Source organism: Xyrauchen texanus, chromosome 20 (genome assembly GCF_025860055.1).
Source record: "Xyrauchen texanus isolate HMW12.3.18 chromosome 20, RBS_HiC_50CHRs, whole genome shotgun sequence".
Taxonomy (NCBI): Eukaryota; Metazoa; Chordata; class Actinopteri; order Cypriniformes; family Catostomidae; genus Xyrauchen; species Xyrauchen texanus.
In genome coordinates, this window is record NC_068295.1 from 43,377,444 (window position 1) to 43,396,228 (window position 18,785).

Sequence of the window (18,785 nt, forward strand, 5' to 3'; positions counted from 1 at the left end):
TTGATTATCCTGAGTAAACTTTTTCATTATTTAATTTATTTCAGTCATAGAAATAGCATTAACTATAAAATGTGGAGCAGAAGTTGACATATTTGGAATTAACAAGAATGTTTAAATGCACAATTGAATTTAAAAAAAAAAACAGTAATTATGTATTAGTGTCGAAAGAAAGATCAATATATTACTACTGTAAAGTTATGTAATATTCACTGTAATAATAATACTAATAATATCAGCAATTTTATCTAAGCAATAAATCACATCTGCAATGTTTTGTTTTGTAGAACTTTATTTTACATAAACAACTCAAGTGTTGTGCTGTGAGGATCTATATAAAAGTACTTCATTTGAATAAAATAAAATAAGGCAGTGTTGTTTAAAATTTTAATGAATTTGATTAGAAAATATTTTGTTGATTTTAAAAAAGGTATTAACTGTTAAATACAGAATTATAAAATAAACCGAATTTAGTAAACAGACGTTGTAAAATACAAATAATAATTCTGTGTTATATTATTACAATACATACTTGACTGTGTCTCACAATAGATATTCAGAAGTATAATACAATTTTTCCATATATGGAAATATACTTATTTATGTAGTCCCAAAAATAAGTGAGGGAAGTTTTTTGCACACCATTAATTCAAGAAATGTTATAAAGGAAATTATTAAATATAATTCTTGTTTATTTTGTGAAAACTGTGGAAAACATGCATTAAACATTTTGAATTTTTTTACAACATTTGTTTGGCTGAAATGATCATTCCTCTTATTGTAAAAAAAAAATACTTTTAAGCCATTTCAGAGCAAATACATAATTATTGAGATATACTCTATATCGAATATCATCAATAGGCTAAAAAATATCTAAACATTCTTGCCATATTGTTGAGCCCTGGAATTAAATTATTTGTTTTGTTCATGTTTCAGAAAACTGAAAAGAGTGAGTTTCTGAGTTTCTTCTATAAGTACTGTATGCACGTGCTGACAGCACCACTGCTTGCCAACACTGCTGACGAAAACACTGGTGAGACGCTCACAAATCACTGCATTCACATTACAGGAAGTGATCAGTGTATGATTGTACAGTGTTCCTGTTCATTAACTGGTGTCTGTTTAACCCGTGCCACAGATTTGAGCGAGGCTAAAGTCAACCATGTTTGTCCAGGTACAGCTCACATGTCATCAGAGCTCATATGTGTTTTTTTTATTCATGTTCTCTGTTGAGTGAATTTGTGCTCTCTCTCTTTCTCAGATAACTTCCAGACAGCACAACTCCTGGCTCTGATCCTGGAGCTGCTGACGTTCTGTGTGGAGCACCACACGTACCACATCAAGAACTACATCATGACTAAAGACTTGCTGAGGAGAGTCCTCACACTCATGAACTCCAAACACACATTCCTGGCGCTGTGTGAGTACCACTGCACACAAGAACGCACGCACACCCATGAACGATGGGTGTAGCGCAACAGAACACCGGGGTCCAAAGATGTGTTTCTAAAACTTCAACTCTTAAAGGGGTCATGAAATGCTCTTTTTATAGTTTTATTATCTTCCATGACAAGTTTTTTTTGCATTAAAACCGTTATAATTTAGTAATAAATGATAATTTTCCATGCTGTTTGAAATGCTTGGTTTTGGCATAAATGCCTCTTTAAAACCTCAACATAAGTGCCCACTGTTCTAATTGAGAGCTCTATAATAGAGCCATTTTTGAAACCCAATCGGAAGAGAATGAACCAGTTCAACAACATTCTAAAACTAAATGTCAGGGTTTACACAACTCACTTCCAAGACATTGAAGATGTGAGAGTCACTTAGTGTCAAAAGCAATAGAACCCATTATAATCAATGATGCTGTCTACCATTGAAGCATCAATTGCGGCGCTTAGCATTGCGCCGACAGTAAACGGATGTCCCATTCCATTTTGCGCCGCACGCGTGGCGCTACTTCTGCCAAAAACACAAACAGTTTATAAAGGTTGTGTCGACGCGCCCGGTGTAGACAACCTCAAGCTGTTGCATCACGTCAACAGTGTGTAAATAGGATGTCGGCACCATAAACTATCACACGGTTTTTGCGATCGCATCCAAGTGTTTTAACTGCCCCATCCTTTAATAATAATTAATTTTCAAAGATTGAATCGAAATTTAATTTAGGATGGATGGGGCAAAGGGTGCATATGCAGATGTATTTGGTCCTTGTGATATCACAGGTTCCACAAATTACAAACGAGACATTTTTGCAGCTTGGTTTTAAGAAATACTCTTTTTCTTTGTACGTTTTTATAGTACAATGGCCTCTTATATGTTAAAATAGCAAGGAAAATTGTATTCCTCATGTCATGACCCCTTTAAACATTTAAGCTCTGATCGGCCTGCTGAGAAATAAAAAATACCAAATATTTGTAACTACAGTCTTGACCAACAAAAAATAAGTATCTTTAAACCTAACCCTAAAGCTTAGAATCTTTACTTTCCAATGCATGTAGGCATTTTAACCAAAACTGAACAAGTGCTTTGAAATTTTAAGATGCATTAGAAGTATTACATTTTGATAATTTATTAATAAGTTTGCACTGTACGTATTATTCCAATCAGTAAAAACATCTTAACTGATCAAACAGCCATGTTGTTGGAAAGTTCTCAAAGTGTAGAATAAATCAAGCTCATTTGTTTTACAGACAAAAATATAACAAGTAATGGTTATCAGGGTTTCCACGGGGCATTAAAAAGCATTAAATGTTATCCCTACAGGCATTAAATATTTTAGATAGTTTTGAAAAAATAAAATTACCAATTTATTTTGAATATAGCCTTCACAATTAATAACTATTGATTTGCTGTCGCAAAATATGTACGTTGGTGTGATAAACACGCCGGCCGGTGCAAAATTGACGTAACCTGGCTGGTACCTGGAGGAGTTAGAACAGAGAACGTAAAGTTGCAAAGAAATGGGTAAGTGCAAATTCCAGCAAAAGTGGCTAGAAGAATTTAGGACATGTTGCTTGCATGGTTGGTTGTCAACATGGAGCCGTTAAATCTCACATGCACTCCGATGGCCACAAATCGGCTGTAAAAGGCAGACAACAATTAACTATCTCTAGTTACTTCACCGTGACCGACAAAGTAACATCTTCACCACAACTACCACCACAACTGCTTCCTGCGGAGCCACTACCAAAGGAAAATCGATCAACCGTTGAGCAGCGTTAGGTTCGAATGCGACACTGCAGGCAGAGGTGCAGCACCACTCATACGCATCAAATTAAGGTGTTTCTGAGTTGTTCCAGGGAATGTTTCCTGATTCGCAAATAGCCAAATCTTTCACCTGTGGAAAGGACAAAACCAGCTACATAAAATGTGGACTTGCCCCACACTTAAAAAATAAACAGATTTCTGCGATTAACAATGCAGGACAATTGTGAACTACTGGATTCTGTAGCCTCAGCCAGACCATATAAAGGATCTACCTTGATGAAGAGAGGAGCAAGAGAGAGGGTGCCATGCTTGGACTTAAGAGAAAAGCTTTGGAAGATGAGCTGGAAGAACTGAAAAAGAAAAGGGAGGTGTTGATTGAGATGTGCGCCAGCCTTCAGAATGATGTCGATCAACTAGCTGACCAGGCCAAAAACAAATCTAACACACTCATGGCTCAAATGATTACAAAATCTAATACTATGAGGAGATAGAAGGACAAATGCAATGAATTGAAAAATGTTGAGTCAGAGTTGGAACTAAAATTGAGCGAACTAAGGCACATGGATTAATTCTCTTATTTACACAAAGTTAAAAGTGTGTAATTTCTATAGCACTTGAACTTAATGTATGCAAAATTCCAGCCTTAAAAAGTTACCCACCCCCCCGTGTACCGTTCCGGCCTTCATAGGTGCTCGCTAACAGCACTTGCCCCTACAGTCTGTTAATGCTAAATGGGGGATCTTTATCTTTGTCTTATATATCACAAACACATATATATATGTATGTGTATGTGTGTGTGTATGTATGTATGTATGTATGTATATATATATATATATATACACACTCACCTAAAGGATTATTAGGAACACCTGTTCAATTTCTCATTAATGCTATTATCTAATCAACCAATCACAAGACATTCCTGGTCAAGACATTCTCCTGAACTCCAAACTGAATGTCAGAATGGGAAAGAAAGGTGATTTAAGCAATTTTGAGCGTGGCATGGTTGTTGGTCCCAGACGGGCCGGTCTGAGTATTTCACAATCTGCTCAGTTACTGGGATTTTCACGCACAACCATTTCTAGGGTTTACAAAGAATGGTGTGAAAAGGGAAAAACATCCAGTATGTGGCAGTCCTGTGGGCGAAAATGCCTTGTTGATGCTAGAGGTCAGAGGAGAATGGGCCGACTGATTCAAGCTGATAGAAGAGCAACTTTGCCTGAAACAACCACTCGTTACAACCGAGGTATGCAGCAAAGCATTTGTGAAGCCACAACACGCACAACCTTGAGGCGGATGGGCTACAACAGCAGAAGACCCCACCGGGTACCACTCATCTCCACTACAAATAGGAAAAAGAGGCTACAATTTGCAAGAGCTCACCAAAATTGGCCAGTTGAAGACTGGAAAAATGTTGCCTGGTCTGATGATTCTCGATTTCTGTTGAGACATTCAGATGGTAGAGTCAGAATTTGGTGTAAACAGAATGAGAACATGGATCCATCATGCCTTGTTACCACTGTGCAGGCTGGTGGTGGTGGTGTAATGGTGTGGGGGATGTTTTCTTGGCACACTTTAGGCCCCTTAGTGCCAATTGGGCATCGTTTAAATGCCACGGCCTACCTGAGCATTGTTTCTGACCATGTCCATCCCTTTATGGCCACTATGTACCCATCCTCTGATGGCTACTTCCAGCAGGATAATGCACCATGTCACAAAGCTCGAATCATTTCAAATTGGTTTCTTGAACATGACAATGAGTTCACTGTACTAAAATGGCCCCCACAGTCACCAGATCTCAACCCAATAGAGCATCTTTGGGATGTGGGGGAACGGGAGCTTCGTGCCCTGGATGTGCATCCCACAAATCTCCATCAACTGCAAGATGCTATCCTATCAATATGGGCCAACATTTCTAAAGAATGCTTTCAGCACCTTGTTGAATCAATGCCACGTAGAATTAAGGCAGTTCTGAAGGCGAAAGGGGTCAAACACAGTATTAGTATGGTGTTCCTAATAATCCTTTAGGTGAGTGTGTGTATATATATATATATATATATATATGTATATACACACACACATGCATATGTATACATGCATGTATGTATATGTGTGCGTATATATGCATTTATTTATTTATATATATGTGTGTGTGTGGTTAGTCATGGGTCATGTATGGCATTAAAAATGGCATTAAAAAGCATTAAATTAGATTTGATGATACTTGCAGAAACTCTGTTTATGTGCACTAGGGCTGCACCTAACGATTATTTTGATAATCGATGAATCTAACGATTATTAGAAGGATTATTCTATGATTATTGCAACGATTATACAGCTAGTGACCCAACTGAAAAGGTTGTATTAAACGTGTTTACTAACAATAAAGAGGACAAAATCATCTTTTAAAAATATCTCTAAATGACATTCACAGAATTAAAGGGAAAAAGTACTTAAGTTTAATTTAGTAAAGAAATCCACTACAAAAAGTAATTGTCATCAAGTGTTTTTATCTTTTTCCATTTAAAATTGTCAAAAAATCCTTAAAACAAGAGACTGTCTTTAAGAGGATGTATCTTGAATATAAGTGTATTTTGTATATACGTGTATTTTTTTTCACTTGGTTATATGTCTGTGAGTGCAGTAAAGACTAAATATACTTATATTCAAGATCTATTCTCTAAAAGCAAGTCTAAATATATTATATGCTGCTGCTCAGGTGAATGATCTTTTTTCTTTTTTTTTTTTTTTTAAAAAAGGATTTTTAGATATTTTAAAATATTTGATTTTAATATTATTAGATAACAATTTTTTTTCTTCTGCAGTATTATTGGAAAACAAGCCAAAACAAATCATAAACGTATTTTGTTGCAGTGTATAGTGTGGCGAAGACTACCCTCTCTCACCTTTTTGTTCAATTCAATCCATCTCAAACTCACAATTTTTTTTTTTTAGAAAATAAATCTTGTTAATAAAGTTGCGTATTGCCAATTTTTTCACGAATAAGAAATGCACAGTGACATATATTATGATACAATCCAAGATGGCAGCTGCTACGTCTATCGTTGTTTTTGTCTCCTGTAGTTCTAATTAGTCTTGGCGTTCTGTGCATTTTTGAGTCTTACTTTTGCAGTGGTGAATTTATAGATACATTTCAGCACACCTCTGGTATAGTTTATGATATTAAATTTATTTTAAAAAGACCATATCCACCACGTTGTTAAACTCAAGCTCTCCAAACCTTACTTGAGTTTGTCCGCGGCCTGACTGAGATACTGCACTTATATAACGGATCAGCGCCTCTGAACCTGGGCATGCCTGCACGGGTTGGCAATCCTTCTTATGAATGATCCAAGTTCTATCGCTGTTTTTCGGATGTGACCTTGGATCGGGCCTTTTGTTTTGCGGTGCTTCTGTGAACCTCGTGGGAGTTTTTCCGAGGATCGTTGTCGTCGATCATCACCAGCCCGGCCGGTTAATCTCACCGAGTCGGACGTGCGTGGAGCGCGGTGGATTTCGGCGCGCATTCCTTGGAGATTTGAGACCTCATTTTGACTTCTGTGGCTGCATATGGACTGTAGATTGATAATGCTGTACATAACTTCTGATCGAGTGGCTCTGATGGCTTTACTCTTTTTGATATCCAACCTGGAAAACTTCAGCTACAGGTATGATTCGTATTATGTCACCTCTGCAGTTTTAAAAAGGATAAACTGTTCTGATGTTGGAGTATACACAAACATTCATGTTTTTAGAGAGTGTCGACTGAAGTTGATATTTTCAAATTTTGTGTATGAGGACTCTACAAAGTCGGCTCATGCAGCGACTCCATCTGTTAATGAAAGTAAAACAGTGCGACGACGGAGTTTTATAATTCTTATCTTGTTGATATCCTTATAATGATAATACCTTAAATTTTAATGTTCCCACTGATTTTAAGTCCAGGTCGGGTTTGGGTTTTATTCATACTAATGTGAGAAGCTTGATTCCTAAGTTGGATATGGTGCGTATTTGGGTAAAAAATACCAGTGCTGACATCCATAGTAATATCTGAAACATGGCTTAATAAAACCGTTTCGGATAAAGCTATTGGTATCGATGGCTATATTGTCTATAGGGCCGATAGGCCAAAACGAGGAGGGGGGGTAGCAATTTATGTCAAGGATAGATTTGAAGCTACCTTATTAATTTCTAAATCAGTGGTAAAACAATATGAATTAGTAGCTTTAAACCTCACTGTTTCTAAATCCGTACATCTCACAGTAATTGGTTGCTATAGACCTCCCTCAGCTAATAACGATGCCATCTCATCTCTGATGCACACATTGACCTCACTGAATTATAAGGAGCTTGTTCTCCGGGGTGATTTAATGTGAATTGGTTGCAATTCAGAGGGGTTACCAGGATATCATGTTTGGGGGGGGCATTTGGCTTGTTTGGGGGGGCAACATAAACATAAACAAAAAATCGGCGTAAAATTAAGCTATACTACACACAATCTGTTTTAGTGCATATCTTTTTCTAAGCCAGGAACCCAGAGATAGGCACAGGGCCCCTATTAGACTATAGGCTTAAGACCTCACTCATCTGCTAGCGACGGAAAAATATGCACAAAACAATTCACTTTTAAATTGTAATTTATCATCAGATGCAGAGGCGTTTCCAGCATTGAAGGACATCCGGGGCTTAGCCCAGACAATTTTATTTTCACACTAGCAACCACTTCCCATTGAAGAAAATGTATTGGGAAGAGCAGATCAGTGGGATTGCCCTAATATCTATCATGACTCTTGAATTTTCATGTACATTAACATAAAGTCATCACAAAAGAGTTATATTATAGTGAGTAAAGTGAGGTAAAAAAAAATATTGAATATAAATAATTTATATTTTTTGACATAGTCAATATGATGTATAAGATCCTTAGTTAAAGCAATACATGAATGACTTTAGTCTAAGTTCATTGACACACTATGGCATCGAACTGTATATAATTCTCATCATCTCTGTGAGAATAACTCATCTGTCAAAATCCTTTCATTAGGAGCATTGGGATAAACAATGTTTCACTTTTAACTTTCTCTAAAGCAAAGTGACTTATTAATTGTTACCAGTTTCCATGCCTGATTCTGGCACAGCTGCTGCTGGCTCCTCAGTCTGTAGCTCATCTTTGCTACACTCTACAAAACCATGTAATCAAATCAAAGTGTATATTTCCTACAAACTAATATCACAAAACAAGTCATACATACATTTTATGTTAATGCTTATTGGTTATCCTTAGCGAAAACAACACCTGATAAACAAGAAAAGTACGCTCCGAATGGGGCTCGAACCACGGTCTCCGGCGTGAGAGGCGACTGCGTTAACTCGGAGCTACCAAGCTGTGTCAATCTAAACAAGGAGGTTAGAGGCTACAACTCTTGAGGTTTAGCCTACTGTGGGTGAAAGCCAGCTAGATGATGATCTTAAGACTTTAAGGACAAAACAAATGTGAATTCTTACCCACTGACTTCTTTCGGAAAAATCCCCAAAGCCTCATTTGCTTAATTTTTGCTGTCTTTCCTGCTAATTGCCGTTAACGCGCCACTAAGTAACGTTAGTTGATGTCAACGACTGTGCAAGCTCCTCCTCTACCTGCTGCATATTCAACAGAGAGGAAGAAACGGAGTCGCCCATAGGCTACCGACAGCAAAGTAACTTATTCTATAATATATCTATTTTTACAGGCTGTATGCAGTATGTGCAAAGCCAAAGCACAATGAAATAAGGCAACTTATGATTTCGGGGGTTTACATAGGCTTTTGTCCGGTTTCATATTTGTCAGTCAACTATTCAAAATACATTCGGGGCTACACTCAAAACATTTGGGGCTGAAGCCCCGGCAAAATCGGCTGCCGCCGCCTCTGATCAGATGGACAGATTATTTCTCAAATTCTCTGGGGAGGCAGAGCTTATCCAAGGGGAGGCACTGCCTCCCCCAGCCTCCCCCTAGACACGCCCCTGGTTTTAAGTGTTGAAATTTTATATTTGTTGTTGATTTGTAATTTTGTGACTGTAACTGCTGTCCATTCTTGGCCAGGACACTCCTGTGAAAGAGATTTCTAATCTCAGAGAGATTATCCTGGTTAAATAAAGGTCAAATAATAAAATAAAAAAACAATATTGCGAGCCATCGCGTTATAATCTAGCTGCATTAAGCATGCGTGGTCGAGGGATGAGCATCCCTGTGTCGGTGTTCATCAGCCAGGTGCAGTTTCAATCTCTCCCCCTCAGATCGGGACATTCGCCCAACTCATAAAAGAGGTGCTGACCACACAGAGAAATGCCAGTTTTGGAGTTTGTAATTAATTACATGACCTGCTTCTGTATTATTTGAACTTTAATAAAGCTATAACGCATTAAAACTGGATTTAAGATGTAAAACCAGGGTTTTCCTTAAAACAGCTCATACTCCACTTATTCCTCAACGAGAGTTCTTCTGAATTTACTTATTTGGTATTTTTGTATAATTCCCTTGTACTTTGAGATCTACATCTCCTGACGCTGTTTGTAAAGTTTAGTGTGCATCTGATCTGTCATCTGTGTAATTCTTCCTCTGCCCAATCAGGCGCGAACTGCAGTGCTGCTCTCACGCGTCATCGTTTAATGTGATTTCATGTTACGTTAAATGAGATCAAACGACTATTCGACAATTAAATTTTTTGTCGACGATTTTTTATTGTCGACGTTGTTGATAACGTCGACTAATCGTTTCAGCCCTAATGTGCACACAGCACATGTACACTCTGGCTAAATACCCGTTAGCTTTCCTAGATCAGATGACATTATCAGAAATTATGTGGTACGTTGTCCAGCATCGTGGAACGCTAAACCAATCGTATTAGGATTCAGATCACTGCAACCTGAGGTGGAAGTCATCCAAATATGGGCAGAGAGGATTGTTCATTCTAATTACATATGGCCAGCAGGAGATGGCGCCAAGTACATGACAGACTCTGACTCAAGTGACAGAATGGAACTGAATCAGACCTGTCTGTATGCTTTGGAAATGATAGCATACATTTAGTCATTGTTCTATTGGCATGTGTAAATAGTTCTTATGTTTTATTTGTTTGGTGAGGCTTTTGGACTCTTTGAAGACGTTTTTGGACAATAAGATAAATAACTTTTGATTGGTTTGTCGTACCAACACAAAGTTTTACAGGTGTGAAATAGTTACAGGTGACATTATTAGGAACAAAACAAAAACAGTTTTCCGGAGCCACCTTATTTACACCCTGAGGTATGTCAATTCAGAATAATAAGTGTGGAAAGGTGAGCAAGAGACAGACAGTGGATGTGGTGTCAAGCCTCGAAGAGCCATTCATTGGAAAATAATAATAAACTTAAAATGTCCATAAAAGGAGAAATTAAAGTGTCCGGGGGAGGGTGTTCAAACTAAAGGGGAAATCTGGCATCCTGGCAGTGAGATGGGGTTCTGTGAACTGGAGTGAAGTGTCCGTAGAATGGCCCAGACATGAGTGGGGTCCCACAGCCGCACACACTCCCCTCATTTGTCTGTAGAGCGTGGAGTGGCGGCATCCATGGCAGCTTGTCTTTCCAGGCCCTGCGGCAGGTGAGAAGGGAATGCGACCCAGCCTCTAGCGTGCTGTTCTCACCCATCGACACATCTAACTCACGTGGGTGATCCTAGAAGTGGGTCCGGTGATGCATCTAATTCGGCCGAACCATCCCCGCTCTGGTCCTGGGCGTGCGAGCATGCCAATGTGTGCGCACATGGAGATTTGAAGCCAGCTTTCCGAGAAGAGGTGCATTTTAAAAACAGCGGTGAGGAAGCATCATTCACATCAGGTGTGCTTCATCCACCACTGTCAGAACGTGGCTTATTATTATGCACACCTTCTCACTCTCCTGCCCAACTCCAGTTATGAGCCTGGCTGAAGGATGGCCCTCAGAGGCGGGGCGACGATAACGAGAGGGAGGGGCGGGTCGTTCTGCCACAAGGGGAAAAAAGTACATTTTTTTGGCTCTTTTTTTTTTTTTTTTCAGCATTTTCTTGGGCTGAGAGTCTCATAATTTTATCATAAACTATATCATTAAAAAATTTAAAAGTTTTCTTTAAAATGATACCAAACAATTGACCCACTAATTGTTTTTTCATAGTGTTATAAACCTATAATTTTGGGTTTGCCACTTAAATAGGAAATTTTCAAAAACACCTTTAGATCATAAAGGGTTAAATTGACTTATTTGTTAATCTTAAACTTAATGTTCGTGGAGAAAATTACAGCAATATAGATGTTCATTTGCCTATTACATGCACAAACAATGAAAGTTATATTTGCATAATATCTTCATTTTTGTGCTCTGTATAGTATACAATTTATTATGATTTATAATTAAAAATGGGTCTTAAACTGGTTATAGGTTTTAAATTCTTTTTTTTTTGTTGCGGTTTTATTTAATTTTTTTAATGGGTTTCGGAATGAAAACGGCAATATAAGCAATGTGTGGAATATAATCAAACTATCTTTTATTGTTTAATAAATACATTTTAATAAAAAAAAATATTTATCAGATAAATACAATAATCAACTAATAGTTAGTTGGAGTTGTAGTTTAATGAGCTAATGGTATCGGTTATTGTTACTTAGCACTACGTGCTAAAGCACATCACACTGTCAGCAAGCCAAAACACAGTCACAAATTCACAGGACTAGTTGACCGTACTCGTCAAATGGTCGGTTGTTGAACTAATCATCCATCCTGATACATCCCTAAACAATTTGTTGCACACTAATACTACTTTATTTTTGTTTTCTTAGTATTGTATATTATTATGTTGTATTTATTCTCTAATACTGCATTCACACTGGGCTTTGATTCCTGGAATTTTCTGGAAAAATTAGACCCTGGTAATATTTGTCTGTGTGAACAAAGGCAGAACTGATCCTGTGAAGTGTGTCACAGTGATGGCATGTTTATCATGTGAAGGAGTCACATAGCTGGTCATACCTTTGACATTTAAATTGTCTGAATATCAAGGAATTGTATTTATTTTATTTTTTGGTAATCCAAGTAAAGAAATCAAAGTTTTCATTATAAATATTACTTAAATTAAGAGACAGTTCAGCATCATAAACTTTATGTGATAATCATTGAATATCTGCTCCACTCTAGTAGTTTTAGTCCGCAGTGTGGGAAATCTTTGGGGTTTTTTAAATGCTGATGATGGTTACCTAGTAGGGCTGCACAATTAATCGAAAAAGTAATCGCGATTTACGGCTGCCACGATTATGTAATTGTGAAAATTGACGATTACAGCGTTCAATTTAAGTCTGCTCCTGTTGCGTAAATGGTTTCTATTTACAAAGTGTTTTTGCAGTGATTGAGTATTCTAACCAATCACTAACATTTCCGTTGAGCAATGAAATTGCCAATCAGAGCCGCTTCGATTAGTCCTATGTTTAATGCCAACTGATACTAACCTGCAAGTTTTAAATAATCTGAATGCCCAGATGATTGCTTGGTTCTTGCAGCACATGAAAATTAATACTGAAGAAACATCACCTGACACTTGAAAAGAAACTCTAGAACAAGAGCGAAAAGCACTTTGTAATTATTTTGGATTCATTGCATATTGTACCGCTCACTTTGAACTTAGATGTTAAATACACTGCAAATGAGCAACACAACAAAAATAAAACGCTCCTGTTCTAATCAAAGCACAGACGCGGTGTAAATAATACAGTTGTTATGCTGATTAGACAGTTTTGTTTTTAATGAGAACCTTCGTGAGAGTGCAGGACATTGTGCTGCGCTTGCGTCGAAATGAAGGTATCAGTGTAAACCTGCAGTGAGTGACAGCGGTCATTGTATTGGGAGAGTTTGTCCCGTTGCTCGATTTCTGTGTACAATTTATAACAAATGTAATAACATCATGTTAATAAGTAGGCCAGTGTGAATTTGATTTGTACAAAATAGCAATAAAATAATTCAGCTTAACTAAATAATTAATTCAGAAAGTGTTTATTGGAGGTGTAGCCAGCATAAAGAATATGGCATGAATAGCATATGTCAGGAATCACCATTATGGTTATTGTGTCAGCTCTTAGTAGACCCATTTGCCACGCAGCTGGTATTGATAGATTTAACATTTTCATGAATCGCAAAAACTTTGATCGCAAATGACTGTTTTTAATGTACAAAGTGCAATCACCAAGGCCAAAAATGAACTAATGATGATCTTACATAAACGAGATCACCATTGAAGATCTAACGGGATGAATGGTCCCCTGTCTAGCCACCAAAGGTCTTACTGAACACAGTAACTTGGTCTATTTAAATCAGCTGTCAGTAAAATATAATGCTTAAATGAAACTGGAGCGCAGCTCATATGCACCATTGAAATCTGCTACTCTGAAGAACCACACGGTTGCTTGCTTTGTGACATCACCGTAATTTAACATTTTAATTAGGGATGTCCCGATACCACTTTTTCACTTCCGATGCCGCAGCTTTGGCTTTTGCCGATACCGATATCAATCCGATATTTTTATTTTATTCTTAAACTAATAAAATATATAGCACTTTTCTCAATTAGCCACCTAAAATATACCTCCAGTATATAGTCCACAACAACAGTTGATTATGAAAGATTGCCACCCTTTATTCAAACACTACAAAAAAAATAAAAAATATATAAATAAAACAAAATACAGGTACTTCAGTACTTAAAGCTAGCTAGCTACCAACAGGTTTAAAGTTAAAACAATTTAAACAGCAGCATTCTACATTGTAAATAACCAAATAAATACAAAACTATCCCTCACAGTGCAGCTATGTGCAAATCACAGTAATAACAAAGGCACTGAAAGACATAAATATGTATAACATAAATATAACATAACATTAACACAGTTTAAACCTTACCCTAACCTTAAACAGTTTAAACCTTACCCTAACCTTAAACAGTTTAAACCTTAACAAACTTACTGACCTAGCTGCTTTATTAACAATTATAAAAATAAAAGTAAGGGATTGTCCGACCGTGGAATATTTGCCTCACTTAGGTAGGTCTCCACTTGAATTTGTGCACTTGTGGTTTTCTTTGGAACAGGTAATACTTGGCTCTCCTCCAGGATTTCATTAAAGATGCTGCCAAGGCTGCTGGTACTTGTGCCTAACGCCTCCATCCGTGGAGTTTTGTCTGCTGGCTCAGAGGCTGTAGTTTCAGATGTAGTCTTCAACACTTCCTCCATCTTTCCTACCTCCGCCAGTAATGCTTCCTTTCCAAGTCTCAAAGTGTCTGCATTTGTGAAGTACCTGGTATGATAAAATATATAAAATATTAATAGTCTAGTATTTCCTTAATATCAAGTTATTTGTCTGCTTGGAAGACTTATACAGTACTTGACGTGAAAATAATGAAATGGTAGTGCAAATTCCATACAGAGGTATGAGGGATTTGTTACTCTATCTCTGTCTCTCTCACACACACACACACACACACACACACACAGGTATGAGGGATTTGTTTCCCTCTCACACACACACACACACACACACACACACACACACACACACACACACACACACTAAATAAAGTTAACAGAAATTCCCTTACCTGTCTTTGTAACGTGGATCCAGCAGAGTAGCAACCAAGTACAATGGCTCAGATTCCACGTCATTAAATCGTCTGTTGACTGCGTCAAGGAGGGTACTTTTCATTGTCTTAATCCCCTGATCATCCTCGTTCCCTATCGAGAGGTCTCTCCTATTGCGTAAGTAGCTTACGCTATGGGAAAACTCCGTTTCTCGAGAAATATTGAAGTCTTTATGTAAAACGCATTGCAGCTGCACAGCAGACAGTAATGAGCGAGGCAGCTCGGTCATTGGCTGTGCTGCGGCAACTGCTCAAACCAATGACGGGGCGACTCTGAACGCGTGACCAATGGCCGCGTGCCTCGCGTTCGCGCGCTCAGAGCCCGCCGAAATTAGCATAGCCAGGCTATATAATGGGCACCCGGTCATACGAAGTTCCTTTAGATTTAATCTCCTTCAGCGAAGACCTCCTCTTCGCTGGATCCTCCGGATTGTTGGAGTCTTTCGCCTGCCGCTGACAAGCCTACAGCAGGACTGCTAAGAGGACGCCGGCGCCTTCAGCCGCCTTCGAGCCTTCTGCTACGCCATCCGGCGCAAGATCGCTATATCCTTTTACTAAGTTACTTTGCAAGTGTTCGCCTTTGCGACACTTTTTGTATTTAGGAAAAGAGCAAATTCGAGGCGTTGTTCCAAATGCCTTCGACCTGCGCCGCGGCAGAGGCCTTCTTCCTGACAGGGACCATCACATTATCTGCACTCGCTGCCTGGGACCTGACCACGCAGAAGCTGCTTTCACTCGAGGCGGATGCCCCGAATGTGACTCCCTGGGCCTCAACGAGCCGCACGCTCGCTTCGCCGCTTCGGCGCGAACGAGCCTGCTACCACCGTGCTGCTGTCCCCTCTGGTCGAGCCGCGCAAGAAAAAAGCACCGCTCACGGAGGCCGCCAGAGCACGCGGACTTCAGTGACGTCACGCCGGGCCAGTCCCTGCGTGCTTCACCACCACCCGAGAACTCCCCGCTGCCAGTCCAATTCATGCAGACGGACCAGCACCCCTCCAACAGAGCGGTGGGTCTCATCTCGTTCGGCACGCCAGGGGACGACGGTGAAAAGGATGACAGCCTTTCCAATTGGCGCTGCATCCGTCGACATTAGCGGGCACGGGCACCAGCACGGTAAGAGAGTTCGCTGAACGCTTCACTGCAGCGAGCAAAACGTGTAAAACATTACCCAGTCCCCTTACAGGCGGCTGGAAATGTCTGTACAGCAGTCAATGGGCCAGTCACAGAACTCGCTCACCTGCAATCAAATGCCGTTTTAACGGCAACACACAGAAATCACAAGAGTCATTTTCTGCCTGTGTCACTAAGGGGTCACGTGTCCACACTAAAGCGCGACTCCCACATATCAATACTGTCCAAACAGTGCCGAATACTTTCCCAGCTCGAGCTGGACGCTCCCATAAATGTAGATCGTGTGCCTATTGTCATGTATGCACCACTACACACAAGCACTGTTCCCACAGTTATAAACACTTCCCCAGTAAAAGCGGAAATACTATAAATGTAGCGCCGCGTGCCTGCTGTCCTGCATGCACCCCTACACACAAACACTGTATGCATGGCCAAAAACCCCGCCGCTAGCGGAAGGCTTTATGAAAGTGGCGCCGTGCCTACCACAGTAGATGCACCCCCACCCATAAGCCTGCCCATACAGTTCCAAACAGATCTCTGGCTCACGCCGCAAGCATCACAGATGCGACGCCACGAACCAAGAAACGCTAAGAGCCGGAAGCTTTATGGAAGTGGCGCTGCGCCTATTACAATGTATGCACCCCCACCAGTAAACACTGTCGCTTTCAAACATTTCTCCGCTCTTGCTGCGAAGCATTACGGAGATAGCGCGTGCCTGTAATCTCACACGCACTCCTGCACTCAACAAAGCTGCTCAGCGCTCACGCTTCTGAGAGCTGTAAGCTCAGTGTTAGCACATTTTCTGCCTGTGTCACTAAGGGGTCACGTGTCCACACTAAAGTGCGACTCCCACAGTTACAAACACTGTATGCATGACCAAAACACCTCGCCATGAAGCGGAGGCTTTATGTAAGTGGCGCTGCGTCTACTACAGTATATGCACCCCCACCCATAAGCGCTGCCCATACAGTTTCAAACAATTCTCTGGCTCATGTCGCGAGCATCACAGATGTGACGCTACGAGTTAAGAAACTCCCCGCTAAGAGCGGAAGCGTTATGAAAGTGCCGCTGCGCCTATTACAATGTATGCATCCCCACCTGTAAACACTGTCTATACAGTTTCAAACATTTCTCCAGCTCACGCAGCATTACGGAGATAGCGCGCGTGCCTGTAATCTCACACGCACCCCTGCACTCGCACTCAACACAGCTGCTCAGCGCACCGCGCTTCTGGGAGCTGTAAACTCAGTGTTAGCACAAGGCAATTTGCCGGTGGGGCCCATACGCCACTGCGACACTCTCAGCCAACATTCAGCCCATATCTGTGCGAGCAAAAGCCTGGGAAAAATCCCGACATGCCAAAATGGGTTTTGAACATAATAAAACATGGTTACTCACTTCAATTCGCTAGAGACCACCCCGCTTTTCAGCCGTGGTTGAGACCTAAAGTGAGGAAAGATGTGTCACATGTTCTACTGCACCGAGGTGCTCGAACTGATAGAGAAGGGCTTATAGAAACTGTTCCTCCCTCTATGAGCTGAGGCAGGTTTTTACAGCCGCTATTTTCGTCTCCGAAAAGGACGGTGGCCTCCGCTCCATCCTAGATCTCAGACATCTGAACAAAGCTTTTATGATTCGCTCGCTCAGAATGTTAACAACCAAACATATCCTCGCGCAAGTTCGCCTCGGGGTTGGTTTCTATCAGTGGATTTGAAAGACGCTTACTTTCACATTCGATAGCCTCATCACAGGCCTTTTCTGAGATTCGCTCGAGGGACAGTCATACCAGTACACAGTACTACCATTCGCCTATCATTGGCCCCCGCACATTCACTGAAATGTATGGACGCTGCACTTTCCCCTGAGACAGCGGGAGTGCGAATACTGAATTACCTCGACGATTGGCTAATCATAGCACAATCAGAGGGTCAGTTAACGACGCACAGATCTTGGATTATCAGCCATCTAGAATGCCTGGGTCTGAGAATCAATTTTGCAAAGAGCTGCATATACCCCAGCCAGAATATCTCTTCTGGGAATAGTGCTAGACTCAGTGCAGATGACAGCGCGCTCATCAGAGCGCGACGCTTCTATTCGACGCCTTTGCAACATCATTCAGAAAGGGCGTGCGCGCCTCGTCAAACGATTTCAAAGAATGCTCGGTCTCATGGCCTCGCATCAGCTGTACTCCAGCTAGGATTGTTGCACATGCGCCCTCTCCAGCTGGCTCAAGAGCCGTGTCCCCACTCACGCTGCGGGCTCGGGCCACTTTTTGATTAGAGCTAATCACGGCTGTATAAAAGCCCTGACGCTCTGGAAAGCCATCAACTGGTATCAAACCGGCGTGAGTCTGGGCGTGAACACGCGGAGAAAAATGATCATGACGGATGCCTCCAAAATATGATGGGGGCCCTTTACGAGGGCAGGCCTGTCTCCCGCTTTTGGTCAAACCCGAAAAGCTCTACATATAAACTGTCTGGAATGAAGGCGGTCGCCTTGGCTCTCAGAGCCCTGCTTCCGCACCTGAAAATCTAACACGCCCTGGTCCGAACGGACAACATGACGGTAGTTTCGTATATAAATCGCCAGGGTGGACTTAGGTTGAGCTCCCTGCACTCTATGGAGGGCCCTCCATGCATGGCCCCTCAACGGGTTCCCGAGAACCTCCCCAGTGGAGTTTTGAGAACCATCATTGAGGCGCGAGCACCCTCTACGAGGCGCTTATATGCCCAAAAGTGGAAAGTGTTCAGTGACTGGTGTGATACCAAGAGCACACCCT

At 40.6% G+C, this 18,785-nt stretch overlaps 1 protein-coding gene across 2 annotated transcripts in view; it reads left to right on the plus strand.

Moving 5' to 3' along the window:
• The window catches only part of LOC127660842 (serine/threonine-protein phosphatase 4 regulatory subunit 3-like), a 49,256-nt gene that overhangs the window by 14,921 nt on the left and 15,550 nt on the right, over positions 1–18,785 (plus strand). For both annotated transcript variants that reach the window (XM_052151277.1, XM_052151278.1), the window contains 3 exons: positions 934–1,030; positions 1,136–1,171; positions 1,259–1,417. In XM_052151277.1, coding sequence (XP_052007237.1) covers positions 934–1,030; positions 1,136–1,171; positions 1,259–1,417 — 292 coding nt within the window. The remainder of the gene's footprint in view (positions 1–933; positions 1,031–1,135; positions 1,172–1,258; positions 1,418–18,785) is intronic.